Raw genomic sequence first — 24910 nt, 5'->3', positions numbered from 1 at the left:
GTGAGGAATAGTAAAACTAGCACATTCAGAATATCTGGACATAAAATCTGATATTCTCACATACCAGGTGTATGACCATATGTCATATTAATCTTAATATTAATCTTAATATTCAATCACCCATTATCTACTGTGAACTCAAAACAAAGTTAACTGAAATTTGGTTCCCACCATGAGGAAATTACAGACTAATGGGAGTAAATAGTAATATTGGTATATGTATATTGCAGTAGAAAGAGTCTTGATGGCTGTCACTGAGCTCTTGCGCTAGGTATTAATTTTAGTGCTTTTGTTGTGGTAACTCATTTGGTGAAGTACCTTACAAAAACACTGCGAGGTGGGTTCTGATAGTTACTGTCTTTTTACACGTGAGGAATCTGATGCACAAAGATAGCAACCAACCTAGTCAAGTTACACAGCTCCTGCAGCTAGGATTTGAACCCAGGCAATTAATTGCAAAATTTGTGTAACCACTATGCTATACTTTTTAATGATGAATATTCTACAATAGACTATCATTAAAGTACCATGGTAGGATAAAATGTAGCATAACACACTCTGGCTAGAGAGTTGAGAAAGAACTTCTCTGAAAAGTGACCTCAGAGCTGTTTTAAGGCTGCTAGGAAAAGTGGAGGAGGGACATCCTTGGCAGGTAACACACAAACACACAGAGGACTAAAAACCCGACCAGGCTGGGAGATACTTTCAGTGTGGCAGAATTAACAGCAAGAGAATTAGCTTAGTAAGAGAGGAGGCTGGAAGTATTCATGAGACCAGCGTGTCTAAGGACTTAGATTAAGGTATTTCAATTTATTCTTAGGCAGTAAGGAAATCAACAGAGGTTTTAAATCAGAATTGATGTGATATCTCCTTTGTTTTTCAGGAGATAATTTAGGAGCTTTAGGAAGGTATGCTCTAGGCAAGAATACCAGTCACATGTTAATGAGATTTAGACTAATTTTATAGATTATTTCAAAGAAACAGCTTTTTTATCCTTATATTGTTTTTCTGTTTTTAGTTTCATTGATTTTTGCCCTAATTTGTTATTTCCTTCCATTTCTTGAAGTTTAAATTGTTCTTCTTTTTCTCCTTTCCTAAGGTAGAATTTTAGCTCTTTTTTCTTTTGTAATCTATGTATTGAGTGCTACAAATGTCCCTCAAAAAACATCTTTCACTGTATTTTATACATTTTGACAAGTTGTATTTTCATTTTGTTCAAAATGTTTGTAAATTTTTCTTGATACTTCTTCCATGTGTTATTTAAAAGGGTGTTATTTGGGGCGCCTGGGTGGCTCAGTTGGCTGAGCGTCCAACTCTTGATTTCAGCTCAGGTCATGATCCCAGTGTCCTAGGATCAAGCCCTGTGTTTGGCTCCGTGCCGAGCTTCAAGCCTGCTTGAGATTCTCTTTCTTCCTTTGCTGTCGCCTCCTTGCATTTGCTCTCTCTCTCTCTAAAATAAAATAAGGGGGTATTATTTAATTTTAAATATTTGGCCTTTCTAGCTGTCTTATGTTACTGATTTTCTGTTTAATTCCATTGTAATTTTAGAACATACTTTGTTCTAAAATTTTTAAAGTGTATTTATGGCACAATGTGTGATTTATCTTGAAGTATGTCCCATGTGAGTTTGAGAAGAATGTGTATTCTCTTGTTGGATAGAGTGTTCTATAAATATCAACTGTGGATCCAATTGATTGATAGTACTGTTCAGTAAACTGTCTTTATTGATTTCCTGCACACCTGATCCCTGATCTGTCAATTATTGTAGGAGAGCTGTTGAAGACTCTTTCTCCCTTTGATTCTATCAGTTTTAAATGTTTGTTTATTTTTGAGATAGAGAGCCAGAGTGCATGAGCAGGGGAGGGGCAGAGAGAGAGGGAGACAGAGAATTCAAAGCAGGCTCCATGCTGTCAGTGCAGAGCCCAATGTAGGGCTCAAACCCACGAACCATGAGATCATGACCTGAGCTGAAACCAAGAGTCGGACACTCAACTGACTGAGCCACCCAGGCACCCCTGATTCTATCAGTTTTTTGCCTTACGTTGGTTGATACTCTTGGTTAGGCTCATACATGTAAAGGATTGTTACCTTCTTGGAGAATTGACCCTTTTGTCAGTATTGTCATGACCCTACTCTTGGTTAGGCTCATACATGTTAAGGATTGTTACCTTCTTGGAGAATTGACCCTTTTGTCAGTATTGTCATGACCCTCTTTATCTCTGATATTTTTCCTTGTTCTAAAGACTGTTGTCTAAAATTAACATAGCTACTTCAGCTTTCTTCTGAAGTTAGCATTGTGTATCTTTCTCCATCTCTTTACTTTTAACTTGTCTGATTACAGTAAGACCTTGGTTTGCGAGCACAATTCATTCCAGAAATATGCTTGTAATCCAAAGCACTTGTATATCAAAGTGAATTTCCCCTTACAAAATAATGGAGATTCAGATGATTCATTCCACAACCCTGTAATACTCATATAAAAATGATTACAATACTGTAATATAATACAAAATATAAGGAAAAATAAAAAAATCAACCCGCACTTACCTTTGAAAATCTTGGTGGCTGGTGTGAGGGAGACAACAGAAAGGAGGGTCATTGTGTAAGATGACTTTCACTATCACTAACGGATATTGACTACAGTACAGTATTAAACTCTTGTCATATACTGTATTTAGTGTAACTGGCAATAAGGCAGCAGAGGAAAGGGTCTGTGTCCTGCAGGTAGCCTGACCTAGAATGAAGCAAAGCATTCCTAAGCTTATTCTTGTATGGAAAAGCAAAAGAGTGTCCATAGGTGCTTTGAAGTGACAAAAAATACACCAGTGTCAGTTGTGGGCACCTTCCAGTGTTCTGAAAAATCACTGATTTCTGCCAGACACCACGGCCTGATACCAAGCATCTGAGCATGGGAGAATATCACCCACAATCCCACAGTGAAAGAGAGAAGAACCATTGGCTCAGTTGTGATCGTGTGACATTTGGCATTTTGGACTACTTGTATTGCAAGACATCGCTCATTTGTCAAGTTAAAATTTATTAGAAATGTTGGCTCATCTTGTGGGATGCTCACAGAACAACTTACTTGCAATCCAAGGCTTTACTGTTATTTACATTTAAAGTGACTTTCTTGGGGCGCCTGGGTGGCTCGGTCGGTTAGGCGTCCGACTTCGGCTCAGGTCATGATCTCGCAGTCCGTGAGTTCGAGACCCGCGTCGGGCTCTGTGCTGACTGCTCAGAGCCTGGAGTTTGTTTCAGATTCTGTGTCTCCCTCTCTCTCTCTGACCCTCCCCAGTTCATGCTCTGTCTCTCTCTGTCTCAAAAATAAGTAAACGTTAAAAAAAATTTTTTCAAAAAAGTGACTTTCTTGTAGACACCATGTAGTTGGGATGTATTTTTTAATCCCCTGTGATAGCCTCTTATCTTTTAATTGGTGCATTTAGACTATTCAGATCTAAAGTGATTATTGATCTAGTTGGATTAATATCTGTCATATTTTTAATTTTCCTCTTTGTTGCATTTGTTCTTTGTTTCCCCCATCCTTTTCTGCCGTTTCTAGTTTTAACTGGTTTTAACGTGATTTCATTTTATCTTCTCTCGGCATATCAATTACTTTTATTTTTAAAAAAGTTAGTGGTTGCCTTAGAGTATGAATTTTTTACTAATCTTTATCTGCCTACAAGTAACACTATTATTAAGGTATAATACAGTAACACTATTATTAAGGTATCTTACTACATTATTCCTAATTCCTCCCTCCTGTCCCTTTATGAGATTGCTGTCATTCATCTCATTAATTCACAATACAGTATTACTATTATTATTTTAAAAACAATTCTTAGATCAATTAAGAATAATCAAAGATTACACCAAAATTAAAAGTTTTTGTACAGCAAAAGAAACAATCAACTTAATAAAAAGACAACCAACTGAATGGGAGAAGATATTTGCAAATTCTGTATCTGGTAAGGGGTTAATAATATACAAAATATATAGGGGTGCCTGGGTGGCTCAGTCAGTTAAGCGTCCAACTCTTGGTTTCCACTCAGGTCATGATGTCATGCTTCGTGAGTTTGAGCCCCACAGCAGACGCCACACTGACAGTATGGAGCCTGTGTGGGACTCTCTCTCCCTGCCTCTCTCTGTCCCTCCCCCACTTGCACTCTCTGTCAAAATAAATAAGCTTAAAAAAACAAACAAACCCAAAACATAATAAAGAACTAACACAACTCCACACCAAAAAAACAAATAATACAATTAAAAATGGTCAGGACACATGAGTAGACATGTTTCCACAAAGACATACATATGGCCAGCAGACAAATGAAAAGATGCTCAACATCACTAATCATCAGAGAAATGCAATCAAAAGCACAATGAGATATCACCTCATACCTGTCAGAATGGCTAAAATCAAAAACACAAGAAATAACAAGTGCTGGCAAGGATGTGGAGAAAAGGGAATCCTTGCACACTGTATGCAAGCTGGCGCAGCCCCTAAGGAAAACAGTATGAAGGGTCCTCAAACAACTTAAAACTGGAAATGCCATATGATCCAGTAATTTCACTAGTTAAGTATTTACCCAAAGAAAATGAAAACACTAATTTGAAAAGATATATGCACCCCTTTGTTTATTGCAGCATTATTTACAATGGCCAGGATATGGAAGCAACCCAGGTGTCTGTCCATAAGTGAATGGATAAAGGAGGTGTGGTGTATATATACAATGGAATATTACTCCACCATTAAAAAGAGTGAAACGTTGCCATTTGCAACAACATGGTTGAAGCTAGAGGATATAATGCTAAATGAAATAAGTCAGAGAAAGATAAATACCATATGATTTCACTCATAATGTGGAATTTAAGAAGCAAAACAAAGAAAAAAGAAAAAAAAACCAACTGATAACTATAGAGAACAAACTGATGTTTACTGGAGGTGAGGTAGGGGTGATGGGTTAAATAAGTGAGGGGGATTGGGGTGCCTGGGTGGCTCAGTTGGTTGAGCATCTGACTTTGGCTCAGGTAATGATCTCGAGGTTCGTGAGTTCCAGCCCCACATTGGGGTCTGTGCTGACAGCTCAGAGCCTTGAGCCTGCTTCGAATTGTTACCCTCTCTCTGCCCCTCCCCCGTTTGCTGTCTGTCTCTCTCTCCCTCGCAAAAAATAAACATTAAAAAAAACTTTAAATAGGTGATGGGGATCAAGAGTACAACTAATCTTTTTTTTTTTTTTTAATGTGTGTTTTAAGTTTATTCATTTTGTGAGAAAGAGAGAGAGAGTACATGTGCGAACAAGCAGGGGAGGGGCGGGGAGAGAGAATCCTCAGCAGGCTCCACACTGTCAATGCAGAGCCCAATATGGGGCTCAAGCTCACAAACCATGAGATCATGATCTGAGCCAAAATCAAGAGTTGGATGCTTAACTGACTGAGCCATGTAGGTACCCCAACAGTACACTAATCTTGGTGAGCAATGTATGGAATTGTTGAATCACTATATTGTATACTTGAAACCAATGTAACACTGTATATTAATTATCCTTGAATTAAGAAAAAGAATAAAATTTTATTTTACCTTTATTTATTCCTTCTCTGACATTCCTCTTCCTTTTGTTATGTAAATGACTTTCTGACAGTGTATCATTTTCAGTAAAGACCACAGGTTTAGGGGGTGAGAAAGGCAGAGGTTTTGAAAATTAGGATCTTAGAGTGAGATTTCACAATTTGAAATTTGAGAAGTAGAGAAATTCCTAGTGGTGGTAGGTTTAGGGTTATGGCCCTGAAGGTTTGGGACCTGCTAATATGCATCTCACTGCTGAGGTCAGTGCACTGTGCCATCCACTGGGGATATTGGTAAATGATGACAGAGCTGAATGGCTTGTACTAGAATTAAGTGGAGGTATGTAGAATGCAAAAATGTGTTGGTATTAGGCAACCTTCAACTACAGAAGCATCGTGCTATCTACTTTTGTGGGTGTTTTACAAAATTCAGAATGCAATTTGCATGAAAATACACTTTCAGAGAGTGCTGGGGATTTCAGGTAAGCCTATAAAATTTATTTTATTTATTTATTCCATAATATAATTTAATTACACTGGATTCATCATATCAAATACTCCAACTGCCATTTAACTATTAGAGTAAATTTGCCTTTGGAGTTCTCAAAACAGCAGTGCAGCCTGTTAGAAGTAGGGGTTCAAGAATGGTGTCAGGGAGATGTCAAAAATGGTTGCTTGTACTTGGAAATCATATGTGAAATGTTCTTAAATGGATGGGAGTTGCTTTTGACTTTGGAATATGCTTTTGCCTATGAAGAGAGAAAATTAAGCACAGCAAAAAGATGCTTTGAGAAGTTGTCCAGTATGTGTATGGATGATGAGTATACAGATGGGCTGGGAAGGATGAAGGGATATTGGGAATAGGTCTTAAGTAATTATATTTTGTCATATAAGTGAGGTCGCTGACCTTATAATATCTTACAGATGAGGCTATAATCTGATAACAAGTGTCCTTGTAAGGCAAAAAATGCTTCAACAGGCAGAAAAGTTAAATTCTAATTTAGGACTGTATCTGTAGGTCTTTTTCTCTTTTTCTTTTTTTTTTTTTAATAGATCTTTTTCAGTGTACATATATGTTAGATTGTTGGGTTATAGACCCAGTTCATGGGGAACCTCTCCAAGTTTTGTCCTTTACTCTTCAAAAGTGTAAGAAGTTTTGCTTGTACTCTTTACAGTGAAGAAAAAAAAAATAGGTTTTTTTTTTCCACAGAAAGTTTAAGAATAAAAAGCTGAGAAATTGCTAGTAATTCTTTGATTTCTCTTAGCAATGTGAGATATTTGTTTTTTCTCTTGTGGAATTAAGGGGCTATTTAGAAAAGCTATTTTAAGCTTTTAGCTGAGCTGCTCAGAGGCAGCTAGTTACTTGACAAATATATTTTTTTAAATGTAGGCTATTTCTTTGTTTTATACCCTTCTATAATTTAAATAATGGCAGACTTCTTAAAGACTTTTGGTGGGGGTGGGGTGTGGGGAGAAGGTTAAAGTATCTGGAATTTTCAAGCATTAACATAGGAGATTAGAATAAGAAATACTGTCTGGGCTCATTGCAGTAATTATCTCATTGCTATTTAAATAACCCCCTGTTGGCAGGATGGCAGTACAAACACTTTTCCCTTGTGAAACAAAATAGGGTTTGTATTAGAAAACCAGTTCTTATAAAGAATAATCTTTATAAATATTTTGAAAACCTCTAATAACATTACCTCCAGAATAATCATTCTGTGGTATATTATTATTATTTTTATTATTATTATTATTATATTTTGCATCTCTTCTATATTACTTTATAAGCCTCTTATTGAGCATCTAACAAAGGAATAAATATTTTGTTAATGTTTTATCATTGTGTAAATCTCTAAAACCTAGTACTGTAACGGCTTAAACTGTTTTCCTTCCTTGCTGAAGTAACTAAAAATGTAAATGAAAAGGATTAAATGTTTCGTGATTAAGCTATAAAGAAAGAAAAAAGAATTGTTGAGTGTAACTAATGTGCTTGGCACGTAATAGAAATGAAGTTCTTTTAGTATGCATAACCAAAAGGCTGTGAGGAAAGATTTTACAGATGAGAGAAACCCAGGATTCAAGGGGGTTCACCTGAAGTTACCTATTTCATACGGGTATGTTTGTACAGGTTTGACTGAAAAGTGCTTATTCTTTTTAGTCTTTCACTGCTGAGGAGTATTGTAAACATGATAGTTCTTGGTCTGAATACTACTTTAAATATGAATATTGGAGTGGAAATAAAGCAATGAACCAGCAATCTAATATGCTTAAGTGTTTCTTGGTAAGTTTGGAGAAAAAAAGAGGAATCTGAATTTTTTCCATTACTGCAATTATCTCAGTGAGAAATACCAGTAAACCTACTTAGCTGATTGATATATATCCTTTTGTATCAGATAAATCTTAAATAGAGACAGTACAATAGCATTATTGCATCTAGTTAATGTTGGTCGTTATGTGATAGTGTGGGTTTTTTTTTTTTTAATGAAAGTTTGTTAGTTTAGACTTTTAAGAAAAATCAAAGATTTCTTTCCCATTGTAACTGCTGCTTGGTGATAAACAAACATGCTAAAGTGTCAGTTTCCAAGAATTGAATAATTTAAAATAGGCATGTGAATATGACTAAGCCGGAAGGGTACTGAACGGGAGGTGGGAGGCATGGATTCTCATCCAGTTCCTTATTACTGTGAGATTTTGAGCAAGTTGCTCTTGTCTCAGGGCCTTGCTTAAAGGTGGAGTTAATCCTCTCTTCCATCCACTTGCTTAAGTTAGAATGAAGAGCAAAGGAGAAGGTCTGAAAGTGCTTGGAGGCTCTAATTTAGAGTACTACGTGACTTTTTAAAAAATGACATGGATCCCTTGGAAAGCTGGGATCTTTTGCTTAAAGAAACTTTTTGAAGTGTTAGGGAAATGTGAATCTCCTAAATCCTCGCCAGGACTGTCCAGATTATTGAACTCTAGATATGGGCTAAGGAAAAAGAGCAGAGATAAGCATAATCTAAAATGTTAGCTAATTGGGGCGCCTGGGTGGCGCAGTCGGTTAAGCGTCCGACTTCAGCCAGGTCACGATCTCGCGGTCCGGGAGTTCGAGCCCCGCGTCGGGCTCTGGGCTGATGGCTCAGAGCCTGGAGCCTGTTTCTGATTCTGTGTCTCCCTCTCTCTCTGCCCCTCCCCCGTTCATGCTCTGTCTCTCTCTGTCCCAAAAATAGATAAACGTTGAAAAAAAAAATTTAAAAAAAAAATAAATAAATAAAAATAAAATGTTAGCTAATTACCATAAGTTTTATAATTTACTTCAAATTTTATTTTTGTTCTGGGACTCTCCAGGACTGTAAATACCACATAGGCTGTTTGAATATATTTGTTGAAATCTTTATAACTGGAGGACTTATGTATTTTCCAAGAGTGAAATATGTTAAACAGCTTTGAACTAAACTACCTTTTGTTTTTCATTTTGTGGTTTAGAGGTTCTCTTGGCCGTTTGCCTGTGTGTCTTAGCACCCTGCCCCACGATTGGACCCCTCAGAATATACTGAGTGCTCTCCGCACAGCAGCCCCTCAACACAGATGAGCCCTCGGCAGAGCTCTCTAGGCAGTGTCTGTCTACTCCTCACCTAATATGAGTCACCCCATGCCTCCTGTTGCAGTCGGCTAGAGTGCATAACCAGGTACCCGTGGCCAATATGGAATTCACTCAAAATTCTCAAGGGCAAGCATGTTTAAGATGCCAGTTCTTAGAGTTTTAAAAATCAGTGGACAGAAGTTTAGTAAGTAAAGCTCTAGCCTTGCAGTAATCTTTTCATTCCTTAAGAAATGGTCTACTGGTTTATGTGGTTATGAAGCAGAATTAAAAATTAATCTTCAGGCTATTCCTGCTTTTCTACAGATTAGAAAGCAAATTGCTTTTTATCTAAGTTCTGTATATTCATAGTGTCCTCCCAACTTTCCTGGTTTCTTTTGTAAGATGCCCTGTTTTTGTGTCTGAAATTGGCTAATTGCTGGCGCAGTTCATGGTAGTTGAAAAGGGCTGATAGTTCTTCCTGAATGCTTAGTGTTATTGATTCTATTACATATTCTAACCCAGTGGTTGTTTTATTTATTTTTTAACTGCAGCTCTAGCCAGGGATACATTTTATGTTGTGATTTGGTATGCATGAATTACCTAAAATAAGTTTCATGGAATAATAATCAACCATACTATATGTGTTCTTCTGTTTCATTTTTTTAATGCTTATTACGATCCACTAAATGAATTAACATGACCTGCCAAAGGGTTTCAAAGTACGGTTTGAAAAAGTGGTCTTCAGTTATATGAAAAAATTTACTGTCGTCTTATGATTTGTAAAATATATTGGGATATGATTTGTTTTAATCTACATGTTTTCAGACTGTAACAAAGTAGACTCTTCAAACAGGTACCCAAACTGTAATCCTTCATATAGAAAAAAAAAATTAAATAATTAAAAGTAGAAGGTTTCAGGGGTCCCTGGGTGATTCAGTCAATTAAGCATCCGGCTCTTGGTTTCAGCTCAGGTCATAATCTCACGATTGGTTGGTTTGAGCCCCACGTCAGGCTCCGAGCTGACAGTGCAGAGCTTACTTGGGCTATTGCCCCCCCCCCCAAAAAATAAATAAATAAACTTAAAAATAAATAAAAAGCTTCATGTTTTGAGGGGTGGGTTTCATTGTTGTTTTGATGTTTGAGGTGAGGGTGAACTTTCTAGTCTTCATTCTTTTACATATGCTCAGCTATTAAACAGCATATTAGTAGTGAGACATGTGATCCCTTTATTTGTTGTGCTTCATAATGACTGTTTAATTGGAAACATTTGATACTTGTTCAATTAATATTTTACATTTTGTACAAATTGTGTCAAAGCCAGTAGGAATATTGGGTGCCATGATTCCTGATTTGTCAGGGAGACTTATCAAAATTACCTTTGCCTCTCTACCTTTTCTATTTAAAGAAGTAGAAGAGACCTTTCAAATAGAATTTTGTGTTTTTTCTGGCCTTTTCTAAGCTCTTGACCTGGTCAAGATGATGACACTTTGTGTATGAACTTCTTCCCACAGAATTAGAAGAGTTTATCACCCACCAGCCAAGATGAACATGGTGAAGAGGATCATGGGGCGACCGAGGCAGGAGGAGTGCAGCCCCCAAGACAATGCCTTAGGACTGATGCACCTCCGCCGACTCTTCACTGAGCTGTGCCACCCTCCCCGGCACATGACTCAGAAGGAACAAGAGGAGAAGCTGTACATGATGCTGCCAGTGTTTAACAGGGTAGGTCCAGGTTGCCAAGCCCAGTCCTTCCAGGACTGGGTGGCACTGCAGAAATTTCAAGGTTCTAATAAATTACAGGTAGGAAGAAAATAATAGAATGAGTTTTTAAGAAGCTTGATGTTTTCATACCTTCCTTTCAATTTGCTTTCAAGCCATGTGACTTGATCTGAGGCCTGGTCAGAGTGAACTCCGTTTAGTTCTAATAGATAAAAGGAAGACAGAGCATTCTGTAAAATGTTCTTATAATGGTTGGGTTGAGTGTTGGAAGAGGGATAGGTTGTAAATTACTACTTGTTATTTCCATTGTTTTTTGAATTGATGGTTTATTGCACCAAATGGTGTAATTAATTGCCCAAGTGTTTTGTATACTTTACACAATCATCTCAGTTTGCTTTGTTGTTTGGCAGGTTTTCTGTAAGAGATTTTGAAAGAGGATAGATGTAGGCTCTAGAGACTCTAAATAGAGTTAATTTTTAAATGTATTTTGTCAAGTTGATTACATGGAGCAATCTTGGTGGGGTTATTTAAAATAATTTTTAAATTTTTATCGAAGGTATACAGGTACATGGTTGAAAAGGTCAGGTGGTTCCATAGGGCTTCTAGATGCCCCACCACTCTCCGCTGCCAAATGCTGCTGTGACCTTTAGCTCTTTTAGCACTGAAGGGCACCCCTGAAAAGAAAGTTGTCTTTAAGTATGTGGGGATCTGGGGAAGGAAGTCTCCTTCAAGAATGTGATGTGATTCATGAGGCATTAAAAGATAAGCATTAGCGCAATTGGAATTAACTGGGCTAAATTAACAAAGAAAGTAATTAGCGTAAGAGGCTAAAGTATGAGTTAAGATGAAAGGCAACAAACATTCTAATATGTGCCAGCATCTATAAGGAGTTGAAGAAACTGATTTTATGTGAGGAAGAGCCAAAATAAGACTGTCAAGATTGATAGGAGGCTTGTCATGATGGGTTTATATGTTGTATTAGGAGCTAATACTTTTTCCTGGAGGCATGGAGAGCCAATGAAGTATTTTAAGCAATAGAATCAGAGTAGAAGGAACCAAGGCAAGCTCTCTCCTAGCTTTCTAATTTGGGAAACTGGGTGAATGTTTTTCCCAGCAGTTGAGAAAGAAAGATTAAAAAGATAGATTCAGTTTGGATCATTGAGTCTGAACTATTTGCAAGCTTCCCACGTGGATGTATTCAGTAGGCAATTAGAAGCTCAGGTAGGGGATTTGGCTGGATATGTGCTTTTTGGACTCTGGCACAGATGGGGTAGTTGAAACCCTGGAAGGGGATAGAGATTGCTCATGGCTTATAATGCCAAGTGAGAAGAGCAATAGGCTAAGGATGAATCATGGAGAGTACGAATGTCTAATGAAAGGAGGAGAACCCATAAAGAATACAGAATAGAAGCTGGTCAGCACAAAAGGGATCAGGAGGGGGTGATTATGGAGTTCAAAAGGTAAATATAAGAAAAGAGAGAGTAGTAATTTACTAGAATGGTGGAACCAGAAAACAGCGAGTTGAGGAGTGAATGGAAGATGAAAAGAGACAGTAAATAATATACCGGGCTTATAGAAATTTGAAAAAAGAGAGAACAAAAGAGATAGATGGACGTCAACTTGGCTACAAAAGGGTGGGTTTTTTCTGGATGTTTCCAGTGTTTTTGCTTTGTTTGTAAAGATGGAGGAAATCCAAGTTCGTAAAGAGAAGGGGAGAAACCAGCAGAGGAGGAAATTTGGAAAATTCCAAGAATGAAATTGATTGAGGGAGGAGAGCATGGAGTCAAATTATAGGGGGGGGGGGGGGACAGGTGAGTCTTCAGCAAGAGAAAAATACTTATTTCATCCTAGAGGAGAGCACATCTTGTTGGGTGTGAATATGATTGTAGTTAAGGAGGTGGGAAGTTGAATAAGATCTTGCTTGATGACCTTGATTTCTTGTAGTCATCAACAGAAGATGTGGCCAGTTAAGAGCCTTGGAGTAAGTTGAGTTGGGCTTAAGGAAAGTGTGATGGTTTGGAATAATAATGAAGGAAAATGAGAGAGATAGTTGAAAGGGATAGTAAAAGAATTGAAGGATATTGAGGGTCCAGTAACAGTTGGAGATGATAAATTTGTACTGGATCTTATCCTTGTGGGTGTGTGATTTTTCTCTTGCAGGTATTCAGTAGCAGGTGTGTAAGTAAAAGTAGAGGAGGCAGACAGGTACATTGTTTATTGGGATTAAGGTTTTGCTAGGCTGGGAAGGCAGAAGGGCAGGAGTACAAGGAGGAACATAGTGAGATCAGTTCACATGTCACCCATCAGGTTGGGTAGAATAGAAGAGAGGGTGCAAACAATAATACATTTAGAGGATGTTCATTTTTTTAATCTATGAAATAAGAGGCTGAGAATGATGCAGGGCGGAGATGGTAGAATAGGAACACGAGAAGTGGGGAAAGGTTTAAAATAGCTGTTTTGAAAACGAGGGAAAGAACTGATTATGGACAGGCCATTTTTTCAAGCCCTGGTGAGGTGACAGTCATTAATTTTTATTGGAATCAGTTCTGGGAAGTTGTTTGTTTCTTTTTTTTTAATCTTTTTATTTTTGTTTTACCTCAGTGTCCTGTACTATTGCCCACTGAATAGTTTGAGGTTATTTCCTCCTCTCAGACTTACACACATTTACAAAGTGATGATAATGTGGAGGATAGTTAGGACAGTTGTTATTCTCGGATATTAACATAAATTAATAAGTAATATTCTACATATGTATCCGATGTATTTCATCAGTTAGGCTTCTACAGCCAGCCCACATGAGGCTTAGACTGGAAGAATCATATAAATATTTGTGTTTTGTCTTTTTTTTAAAGTAGACTTGAGATGCTGTATTGCTTAGACTGTTTGATTTAGTTCTCTTGTGTCCTATGTTTGTCATTTCTTTCAAGTTAAGTTTTTATTTTTAATTTAAAATTTCTTCAAATTTTTATTTAAATTTTAGTTAACATATAGTGCAATATTGGTTTCAGGAGTAGAATTCAGTGGTTCATCACTTACATACAACAAACACCCAGTGCTCATTCCAACAAGTGCCCTACTTAATGCCCATCCCGCATCTAGCCCATCCCTCACCTACTTCCCTTCATCAGCCCTCAGTTCTTTATAGTTAATAGTCTCTTATGGTTTGTTTCCTGCTCTCTCTCTCTCTCAATCTTTTTTTTTTTTTTACCCCTTCCCATATGTTCATCTGTTTTGTGTCTTAAATTCCACATATGAGTGAAATCATGATATTTGTCTTTCTCTGACTTATTTTGCTTAGTATAATACATTCTGCATCTATCCACATCATTGCAAATGGCAACATTTCATTTGTTTTGATGGCTGAGTAATATTCCATTATACATACCACATCTTTATCCATTCATCAGTCGATGGTCATTTGGGCTCTTTCCATAGTTTGGCTATTATTGATAGTGCTGCTGTAAACACCGGGGTACATGTACCCCTTTGAATCTGTATTTTTGTGTCCTTCGGGTAAATACCTAGTAGTGCAATTGCTGGATCATAGAGTAGTTCTATTTTTAACATTTTTGATGAACCTCCATACCGTTTTCCGGAATGGCTGTACCAGTTTGCAGTCCCACCAGCAGTGCAAGAGGGTTTCCCTTTCTCCACATCCTCGCCAACATCTGTTATTTTGTGTGTTGTTAATTTGAGCCATTCTGATAGGTGTGAGGTGGTATCTCATCATAGTGTTGATTTGTATTTCCCTGATGATGAGTGATGTTGAGCATCTTTTCATGTCACCCAACTGGATGTCTTCTTTGGAAAAGTGTCTATTCGTGTCTTCTGCCCATTTCTTCACAGATTTTTTTTTTTTTTTTTTTTGGTGTTGAGTTTACTAAGTTCCTTTGTATTTTGATAGTAACCCTTTACCAGATATTCCATTTACTGATAACTTCTCCCATTCCACAGCTGTTTTTTATAGTTGTTGATTATTTCCTTTACTGTCCAGAAGCTTTTTATCTTGATGAGGTCCCAATAGTTCATGTTTGCTTTTGTTTCCCTTGCCTCTGGCAATGTGTCTAGTAAAGTTGCTAAGGCTGAGGTCAGTGAGGTTGTTGCCTGTGTTCTCCTCTAGGATTTTGATGGTTTCTTGTCTCACATTTAGGTCTTTCATCCATTTTGTATTTATTTTTGTGTATTGTGTAAGAAAGTGGTCCAGTTTCATTCTTCTGCATGTTGCTATCCAGTTTTCCCAGATTTGTTGAAGAGCCTCTTTTTTTCCATTGGATATTCTTTCCTGCTTTGTCAAAGATTAGTTGGCCATATAGTTGTGGGTCCATTTCTGAGTGTTCTATTCTGTTCCATTGACCTATGTCAAGTCAAAAATTTTTAATTGCCTGAGTAAAAGCACATAGATATGCATTGCCTTATGTCTCTAAAACAGTGAGTGATTTAAATATCATAAAGGTCAGTCAGCTTTTAACTAATGAAAAGATTGGAAGTTATTTCTGGAACATTGTGACCAATTTAAAAAAATATATAAACAGTATTTGTTGGATTATTATTAACAAACTACAATTGTCTTTAGATAAGACATCCCATCCATTAAGTTTTGAAATATATAGCCATATTTATTTCATGTTCAACCATTTATACACGAACATTCTCTATTGCTAAGAAGTAGGTTTGATAAAAGAGCTCAGTAGGGCTCTAGAATTCCTACCATGATTGCTAAAAATGAATCATACTGGGGCGCCTGGGTGGCTCAGTTGGTTGGGCATCCGACTTCAGCTCAGGTCATGATCTCACGGTCTGTGAGTTCAAGCCCCGCATCAGGCTCTGGGCTGACAGCTCAGAGCCTGGAGCCTGTTTCCAATCGTGTGTCTCCCTCTCTCTCTCTCTGCCCCTCCCCCACTCTCACTTTGTCTCACTCTGTCTCTCATAAATAAATAAATATATATAGAAAAAATTAAAAAAATAAAAATGAATCATGCTATCAATTTTTGAGACTTTGCTTGATTCGTGCTAAATTGTAAATAAACCATATTGTTGTTACACATGGGCATTCATCTATCTACAGAATCATTTTTAAAACATGGTCAGTAGTGTTATTTCAGTATGTGATTTTTGACTTTAAGAGACACACGTTGAGAAATGACATGTGTTGAGTCCTTTTTCTGGGCCAGGGCTCACGCTGAGGTCGTCAGCTGCCTCCTGTGGTCTTTATCACAGTCCTGCAAGGAGGCTGCTGCTGTCCTCCCTCTCACGGATTCTCTCCATCTGAAAGATTCTGGCGGAGTCTGAGAATAACTGAATAACGTTTATCCAGCATTCTTAAAAATGATTAACTGTTTTAGTCATAAGAACAAAAGCTTATTGAGAAAATACTTGGTTTAAACTATTCAAAAACGAATGACATTTTAGTCATCTAAAAATTAACTGCCATTGTTAATTACCATGGCATATGTTATCAGAAGTCATTGTGGGTTTTATTTTATTATTTTTTTTTAATGTTTGTTTATTTTTGAGAGAGTGAGCAAGGGAGGGCCAGAGAGAGAAGGAGACAGAGGATCCGAAGTGGGCTCCTCGTTGACAGCAGAGAAAGCCTGATGTGCGCCTTGAACTCTTGAACTGCATGATCATGACCTGAGATGAAGTTGGATGCTCAACCACCTGAGCCACCCCAGGGGCCCACTTCATTTTGTCTTTTAAAATATAATTTTATTAACTAGGTCTTCTTTTAGAAACTTCCCTTGTTTTTGAATTATTTATATTTGAAAAGCACCTAAATTGAATGTTGTTTTTCTTTTTTTATCCCTTACAACTGACCTTTACTTTTTATTTTATCTTGCTTTACTTTTATTTTTTTATTTTTGAGAGTGTGAATGTGAGTGGGGAGGGGCAGAGAGAGGGATACTGAGAATCCCAAGCAGGCTCCACGCTATCAGCGCAGAGCACAATGTGTGGCTCTATCCCATGAACGGCAAGGTCATGACCAGAACTGAAATCAAAAGTCAGACGCTTAATCAACTGAGCCACCCAGCTGCCCTGACCTTTACTTTTTGAATTATTGGCTTTAAAGGAAGAATACTCACGTTTAGAACCAAATGAGAGATCTGGAGTCAGACAGATGAACTATTTACATTTTTACAGCTTTGTGTTTACATATATACAGCTTAGTACTTATACTGTAATACCAATACAGTTGATATTGGAGAATGTAGCTTAGGTCTGTGCCACGAAGGATTTGCTAAATTCATATCTGAAATAGCTATATTTTCTTACCCATTCGTTGGCAAAACTTGGCAGTTACAAGCCCCATGCAGAGCAGATAAGAGTGCATGTTCTCATGAGGCAGGCATATCCCAAAGGAGACAAAGGGACTGAGCCATCTCAATTTCTTTTCTCCTGAGTTTTGGTCCTTCTTAGAAATAAGGAGCATATATGTGTTTTCCTATTTATTTATATTAATGAGAGGAGTCATTAACAATTTGAAATAATACAATTTTATTTTCAGTATTAATTTTTAAAATCCGGAAATTATTCCAAGACTACTGATGGTCATTACTCTGTAACTTAATTTTAGATATTACATATGTTTAGGAAAGAAAACACCATTTTAGAAAACATTATAAAAGTTCCAACCTCTCTTTTATTAATCGTATTTAATACATTTTTGAGTAACTTCACTCAGCAACAAATATATATTGTGTTCCTGTTTTGTGCATGCCATTAAATAACACTATTAATTTGTTCTCCCTGAGTATGTCAGAAATATTTAGGTGAGGAAATGCCAGGAAACTTTCCATAATCAAGGTGGATATTCAAAATGACTCTTCTGAAAAGGAGTCTATGCATGCTGTTCCTCTCCTAAAGTGAAACTGTATAAAGTGACAGTGATAGGGTTCATGGGGAGTTTAATTGAGACAACATAGTACTGAGCGATTAAGAACATGGCTTGGAATCAGACCTAATTTTAAATTCTGTCTCCACTACCTCCTGGGTTAGGTTGTTTAACTTCTGTAAGCTTTAGTAGTTTCCTTATCCATACAACGAGGACACTGTATAGGATTTTATGAGATTAAATGGCATTACATGTCAAGTATTTGACTAGTGCTACGCACATTATAAATGCTCATTTCATGGTAACTATTATTTTATCGAATTTACTAGACGGCATGTTTATTCCTCACTGCTGTTTGTTTCTTTTATTCTGAGTTATGAATCTCACGTGTATGTTGTAGAATTCATTTCTTCTGAGTTGAATGTATTACCTGTCAGTCTCTTGCTTAGTTCTCTTCCTTAGCTGATGGGGAAATGGAGAACCAGAAGAATTGGACCTGTAGTTTCTGTGCGTGAGAAGACCCCAGGCCTCCTCTGGCTCCCAGCTCCATATTCTATCCTCTGTAGCATGCATTTTAGTACATGACTGAAGCATTGTGTATTTTCAGGAAATACCATTATTTGTGGAAGGTGGTTAAATACATACCTAATATTTTTAGATTTAATTGTTGAAGTTAATCACAGAAAAACTACTCTCTTCTTTGCAGCCTTATGTTGCACATTTTCCATCTCATAAAAAACATTCCAGCCTCATCAGCCTCTCAATTCCTCACCTACCCAAGTCTCGCATCCACTTGGAGGTCTTACCACAGCTCTTCTCGCTGCCCGAACCCTCTCTCTCAGGCAGTCTGAATTGTGACTTTGTCTCATCATTCAGTGTCACCCTACCATGTCAACCTCTTCTGAGAGAGACCTTCTCTGACAGCCTTTCCCCACAACAGGCAGTCATTCCCCGCCCATTACCCTGTTTACTTCTTTTATAACATATCACCAGTGTAATTTTCATTCCTAATGTTTGTGTCCTGTACTAAAAAGTGAACTCCATGGGCACAGAAATCCTCTTTGCTTTATTTACCTTTGTATTCACAACTCTCTATTTACCTTTGTACTCATGACTCCAAACATATGTAGGAGAGTAATAAATATTTATGAGTGAATAAATGAAAGAATGAATCACTAGACTAAAAATTGCTTATGTCAAAGAAGCAATAGTTGTTCACTTCAGATTAGCAGATAAGACTTAACTCTTTTTCCATAATAGTGATTTTGGAGTGGTCAGTTCAAGCAAGACCTATCTTTTGAAAAAGTTTCTTAGGGAAATAAAGCGGCAAATAATCAGGATTCGTGTGAAAAGTAAGTTGCATTTTTAACAATGTATTATTCACCTAACATGAAGACTGCTTGAATAACCATATCCTTATACTAAGCAATGATCTATTTATTTTATGAAGTTGTCTTAATAACTCTTCAGAATAAAATAGCTCTTAATTCTTAGGAACAAAATATATATTTCTATATTCTGAGTCTTAGAAATATTTGCCTAATTTAGGTCAATTTGACAAAAGGCCTAATTGCCTGAGAAACATAATTTTTATAGACAGCAGTTACATACATCTCTGTAGAATGGCTATTCTGCATTATTTAAATTTAAATTTAAAGCATGTGTCATTAGGCTTTTCAATTTTTTTTTTTTTTGAAGTTTATTTGAGAGAGAGAAAGGGGGGAAAGAGATGGAGAAAAAGAGAGAGTGGAGAAGAGACAAAGAGAGAGTAGGAAAGGGCAGGGTGAGAGGGAAAGAGAAAATTCCCAGAGAACCCCAGTCTGGGGCTGACAGCACAGGGCCAGGTTTGGGGCTTGATCCCAGAAACCGTGAGATTATGACCTGAGCCAAAATCGAGAGTCGGATGCTCAACCGACTGAGCCGCCCAGGTGCCCCTTGGCTTCTCAATTTCTAATCTGGCTCCAGTTTGTTTGTGAAAGAATATGGGTCTTACTAACAGGTGACACAGTTTAGCTGTAAACACACTACGTTTATCAATATCTCGGCAGAAAAAACAATGTATTGAGGTCTTGAAAAGTATAGTTTGTTTGTTCTTTGAGATAATGTAAAATTACTCTGGTGTCAAGTTAATGAACAGCCTTTAGATATCTGAACAAAAGTATGTCTTGTAAAATTGGTTTGTTCAGCTCAGTTTGAGAGAGGTTATAAGGATAGTATCTGTTGTAAGAATGTAGAAAACATATTTCTGTTATAGGAATATTACGTTATGAATTATATCTTTTTTTAAGGATCCTTTAAAGGAAATTTTTACACTGGAGTATGAAAATAGAGATACTTTGTTAAATATACGTTTTTCTTACCTAAGAGCATTGTGAACTATGTTATTGAGATTTTCTTTTTTGTATATTTGAACCAAAATTTATGACCAAAACATGGCAAGTATAGAGGTCTTTTGGTCCTAGATTTTTAGTCTCTCTTTTCTCATCCATTTCCTAGGCTTGGCTTTATTTTCTTGTTTTCTTTCTTTCATTTTTTAATTTTTTAAGTGTTTTATTTATTTTTGAGATAGAGGAGGGGGAGAGGGAGAGACTGAGAGGGAGACACAGAATCTGAAGCAGACTCCAGGCTCTGAGCTGTCCACACAGAGCCCAGTGTAGGGCTTGAACTCCTAAACCATGAGATCATGACCTGGCCGAAGTCGGATGCTTAACTGACTGGGCCACCCAGGCGCCCCTCTTTCTTACTTTTAGTTTATGTTCTTATGTTATAGTTTGTGTGTCCTTCAATGCTACTTAAATGTTCTCTGGAATTTGTTGTGTGTGGAGGTGGGGGGACAGCATAATGAACATACATATTTAGGGAACATCCCTGTAAATTAAGGCAAGGTAAAATATAAAGATGAATAAGATATGTTCCCTCTGTTTGTAGTGACATTTGACCAGATAAGAATAAAAAATACTGTGATTAGTATTATAATGGAGAGCTATTATAATAGTTTTAGAAGACAGGATTTTCTTTTAGCTATAAAGAACATTTTTTAAAACAATATTTCAGGATACATCCAGTTATATCGCCATTATAATACCATTTCTTTTCCTATTATCGTCGATCCAGGTCTCATTTGCTTGTTCTTTTTGCTGAACCCACACTGGTTTATCTTTAAGAATTATTTACTCCAAAGTTCATGTATTTCATTAAGTGAAATCATGACCTTATTATTCATTTTCTTTATTCTAGTCTTTTTCCTAACCATCTTCTTTTGGGAATTGTTGTGGTTAGAATTTAGAAATTCTGAGCTATATATAACATGAGTTTAGTGAATTCTGTATTCAGCTTAGGATTTAGCTGTAGATAAATCCCTGCTTTTCACCATCTGATATATGCTAGGTACCCCATCAAAGAACCTTGCCATTTTTCTCTAAATTCTTAATTTAGATCTCCCCAGAGAAACATTATGCTTTCTCAAGTTTATCAGTAAGATTGATTCACATTTTATAGATAACTACTTTTGGCTTTTTAAGATTTCATTTATTTAATTATTCAGTAGATTACATAATATATACTAAGAAATGTGGCTAGGTGTAATTTATTGAAAGAGCTGTATTTTAAACATATTATTCAAAGTAGCTGTGTAAGAATACTTTTTTGACTTGATTTTTCAAGTCATTCCCCACTTAGAAATGCACAGAATGAAAGACAAAAGTTTACAATGCTTCAGTAAAATTGTTATTTTTTTCATCCCAGGTTTTTGGAAATGCTCCGCCAAATACGATGACAGAAAAATTTTCTGACCTTCTGCAGTTCACAACCCAAGTCTCACGACTGATGGTGACAGAAATTCGAAGGAGAGCATCAAACAAATCCACAGGTATTTTTACTGAAACCAGCAAAAACTATTTGAATGGGCAGTTTGGTAAAAAAAAGTGCTATTAAAATTAAACAGAAAATTGACCCAGTTTTATCCATGTGAGTTTCCTTCCCCACCCCATGTGGAATTTAATCCCCTGTCCCTGTTCCCATTCTCATAGTCACTCTCTGCTTTGATTGGTTCAACATATCCCAAGTGGAGCATTTGTACTCAAGGCCATTGTCCTTGGACCTACCACCCCCGTTCCCCCAACAATACTGTTTCCTTCTGAACAAAATCCAAATTCCTACGGTGACATTCAAGGGAAACCCAGGATCTGGCCATATGTATTTTTTTTTTTTTTTTAGTCTGCCTTTTTTATTTGTTTTCTTTTCTATATATCAGCCAAACCGAGCTGCTTATAGTCCCAAACATATCTGTGTTCTTACTTTTATCCTTTTCTTATGATGCTTCACCCAGAAGTGAGAATCATCCCCCATCCCAGTATGTCTACATCCTTGAAGTTTGGATTAAATCATACTTCTCTGATGGAATGTCTTTGACTCCCTTAATCAAAGAAAAAACTTTCTGTTCGGAGCTACTCTTGGTTTCTCAACACCACGAGTGTTTGTGTGTGTGTCTTTATCTTCCTAGTAGACCATAAACTGTTTTGGGCCTTTATAACCTGTGATCTACACATACAGTAAACTTTTTTATGAATGCTGCCTGAATAAGTATTCTTATTCATGATTAGGTAATTTCAAACTTCAGAGAGTCACATCCCTTTATTCATGATTAAAATACACTTTCTTGATGTTATTTACCATTAGTCATTTTTTAAATTAGCAATATGTGCGACTGATTTTTATCTTGATTTTTGTTTGTCAAGAATATTTTATTTTGTTATTTTGGTTTTGTAATGGTTGAGTGATAGCTTTCTTATTAAAGCATTATATTAGACTGATAAATTAATTTAAATTCTGTTTATAATGTCTCCTTGAACAATCATTTATCTTTTCAGCCCATCAAATTACTATTTTTCCAACAGTAACAGTAATGTTTCTGTTATATAATCTTTTTTTTTTAAGTTTATTTATTTTGAGAGAGACTGAGAGTGTGCGAGCAGGGGAGGGACAGAGAGAAAGAGGGAGAGAAAGAGAATCCCAAGCAGGTTCTGTGTGGTCAGTGCAGAGCCCGACATGAGCCTCTAACCCATGAAACTATGAGATCATGACCTAGAAATCGAGAGTCAAATGTTCAACCAACTGAGCCACCCAGGCACCCCTTTAATCTTATTTTTTAATTTATTTTTATTAAAATTATATAGGCACATAGTTTTTGGTTTTTTTTAAGTTTATTTATTTTTGGAAGAGAGAGGGAGAGAGAGCACGAGTGGGGGAGGAGCAGAGAGAGAGGGAAAGAGAATCCTAAGTGGGCTCCTTGTGGATAGTGAGGAGCCTAATACAGGCCTCGATCTCATGAACTGTGAGATTGTGACCTATCCGAAATGAAGTCGGAGGGTTAACCCACTGAGCCACGCAGGCCCCCCCCCGACACATAGTTTTAAGGGTCAGATAGTTAAAAGGTTTACTGAAAACAGGATCTCCCTTCCACTGTCCTTGTTCAACTCCATTTCTCAGTCACTTTTCAGCTCTTTTAATTTTTTTTTGACATTTACCTGTTGTGTCTCTAAATAATGTACATTTACAGTATGAGCCCTTGTTTTTTCACATTTAGATACCATCTTGATTTCCCACAAAAGAAAATGAGGCTTTCACTCTCTTAAGCTCACTACCACTACCTGTACCTACCTGCTTCCTAAACCCACCCCTCCAATATTGTTCTGTCATAATTTGATTACATCAATATTATCTTGTATAGACTGAAAACACTATTTTAAGATGAGCCGTATGGTACGCTGTGGTTTCTTTTCTTAAAAACTTCCCTCCCATCTCCATCTAAGTTAATAATTGCCTTTTTTTTTTTTGCTAGTTTTCTGAATTTTCATCACACATGTATCCCCTATTTCTAAATGTTTTTCTACATCTCCCCTCAATATGATTGAAAGCATCAGGTAATCTGTCAGCTTCGTCTTTTTTGCAAATAGCTCTTCCAGAACTTTCTGGCTTGCTTTAACCCGTGGTAGTTTCTCTCTAGGCCAGCCTCATAGCTGCCCTTCATACGTTTCCACTCACATCATCTGGGATGCCTTTCTACTTCTTTGGGATGGAGCCTCTGTTTCCTGAATCTCCTGGCATCTTTTTTTTCTCAAACTAACTTTCTCATTTTTAACAAAAAATTGTCTTAACAAAAATTTGCCTTAATAAAGGCATCTTTCCCAGCAGCTCCCTAAGAAAAGTGCAGGGGAGTTGTCTTTGGTTTGGGGTTTTATGTGTGTATATGTGTTTGTTTTTGTTTTGTTTTGTTTTTTAGAGTTCCCGTGAGTGAAAAATTTTTTTGACTATTCCTGTGTAAGATGCTTTCCTTTGTCTTTACCGAGAAAGGTGATGTCTTTAGACTGACAACCTTTCAGGTTACTAGGGCTTAGAACAACACATCACATAGCTTTATTGCTGAAAGGGGAAATTTATAAAACCAGTGGTCAGCAAGAGAAAAGAAGGAGCAAGTCTACCACCTGCATTATGTCACAGAATAGTGCGTGGGAGGGGCGCCTGGGTGGCTCAGTTGGTTGAGCATCCAACTTCGGTTCAGGTCATGATCTCACACCCCGCGTCGGGCTCTGTGCTGACAGCTCGGAGCCTGGAGCCTGCTTCGGATTCTGTGTCTCCCTCTCTCTCTGCCCCTCCTCTGCTCATGCTCTGTCTCTCTCTCTCTCAAAATAAACAAACATTAAAAAAAAAAAAAGTGCTTGGAAGATCCCTGGTGGCCCTGGATTTCTAAAGTACGAGCACAAATGCAATCTTATTAGTGAAGAAATACACAAACTGCTTATGATTTAGGCTGTTTGAGTACTGGATTTGAATATCTGTTAGATGTGTATAGCAGTTGTTTGCAGATGCTAGCTGATTAGCCCCAGGAGACTTTGGGGCCCAGGGGAAGTTATAGGCCCTCCTCCAAGAGAACGGAAGCTACCAGTGTCATGGGAAGTTGAGTTAGGTCTAGCAACTCCCTTGGGGACATAGGAGGGGATGTTTAGCTGGATCTTTCTCCAGGCAGCCCGAGGTGAACTCTCAGGGTCATTTTGCAAAATCTTGCAGCTTGCATTACATTTATCGTGTCCCCCTTTCAGTGGGTATCAGATTCTAGGTTGGAAATCATTTTACGTTCAGAATTTAAAAATAATTTCTCCTTCATATTCTAGACTCCTACGCTGCTATTGAGAAATCTGAAGCTAACTGGATTCTTGATTCTTTCTGTGACCTGCTTTTACATA

At 37.2% G+C, this 24910-nt stretch overlaps 1 protein-coding gene across 6 annotated transcripts in view; it reads left to right on the top strand.

Annotated features, from left to right (window-relative positions):
• Nucleotides 1-24910, top strand: part of WDFY3 (WD repeat and FYVE domain containing 3) — a 245777-nt gene that overhangs the window by 50973 nt on the left and 169894 nt on the right. For 5 of the 6 annotated variants that reach the window (XM_047090586.1, XM_047090584.1, XM_047090585.1 and 2 more), the window contains exons 2-3: nucleotides 10633-10843; nucleotides 21414-21537. In XM_047090586.1, coding sequence (XP_046946542.1) covers nucleotides 10664-10843; nucleotides 21414-21537 — 304 coding nt within the window. In that variant the 5' untranslated portion in view covers nucleotides 10633-10663. Of the gene's footprint in view, nucleotides 1-9024; nucleotides 9228-10632; nucleotides 10844-21413; nucleotides 21538-24910 lie in introns of all 6 variants that reach the window. The other variant, XM_047090582.1, reaches the window with a different exon arrangement.

Source organism: Lynx rufus, unplaced genomic scaffold (assembly GCF_022079265.1).
Source record: "Lynx rufus isolate CCGP_SWC_20201006 ecotype Redwood Valley unplaced genomic scaffold, mLynRuf1.p SCAF_3, whole genome shotgun sequence".
NCBI lineage: Eukaryota > Metazoa > Chordata > Mammalia > Carnivora > Felidae > Lynx > Lynx rufus.
Note: the sequence above shows the minus strand (reverse complement) of the source record. Positions and strands in the feature narration are given on the sequence as shown.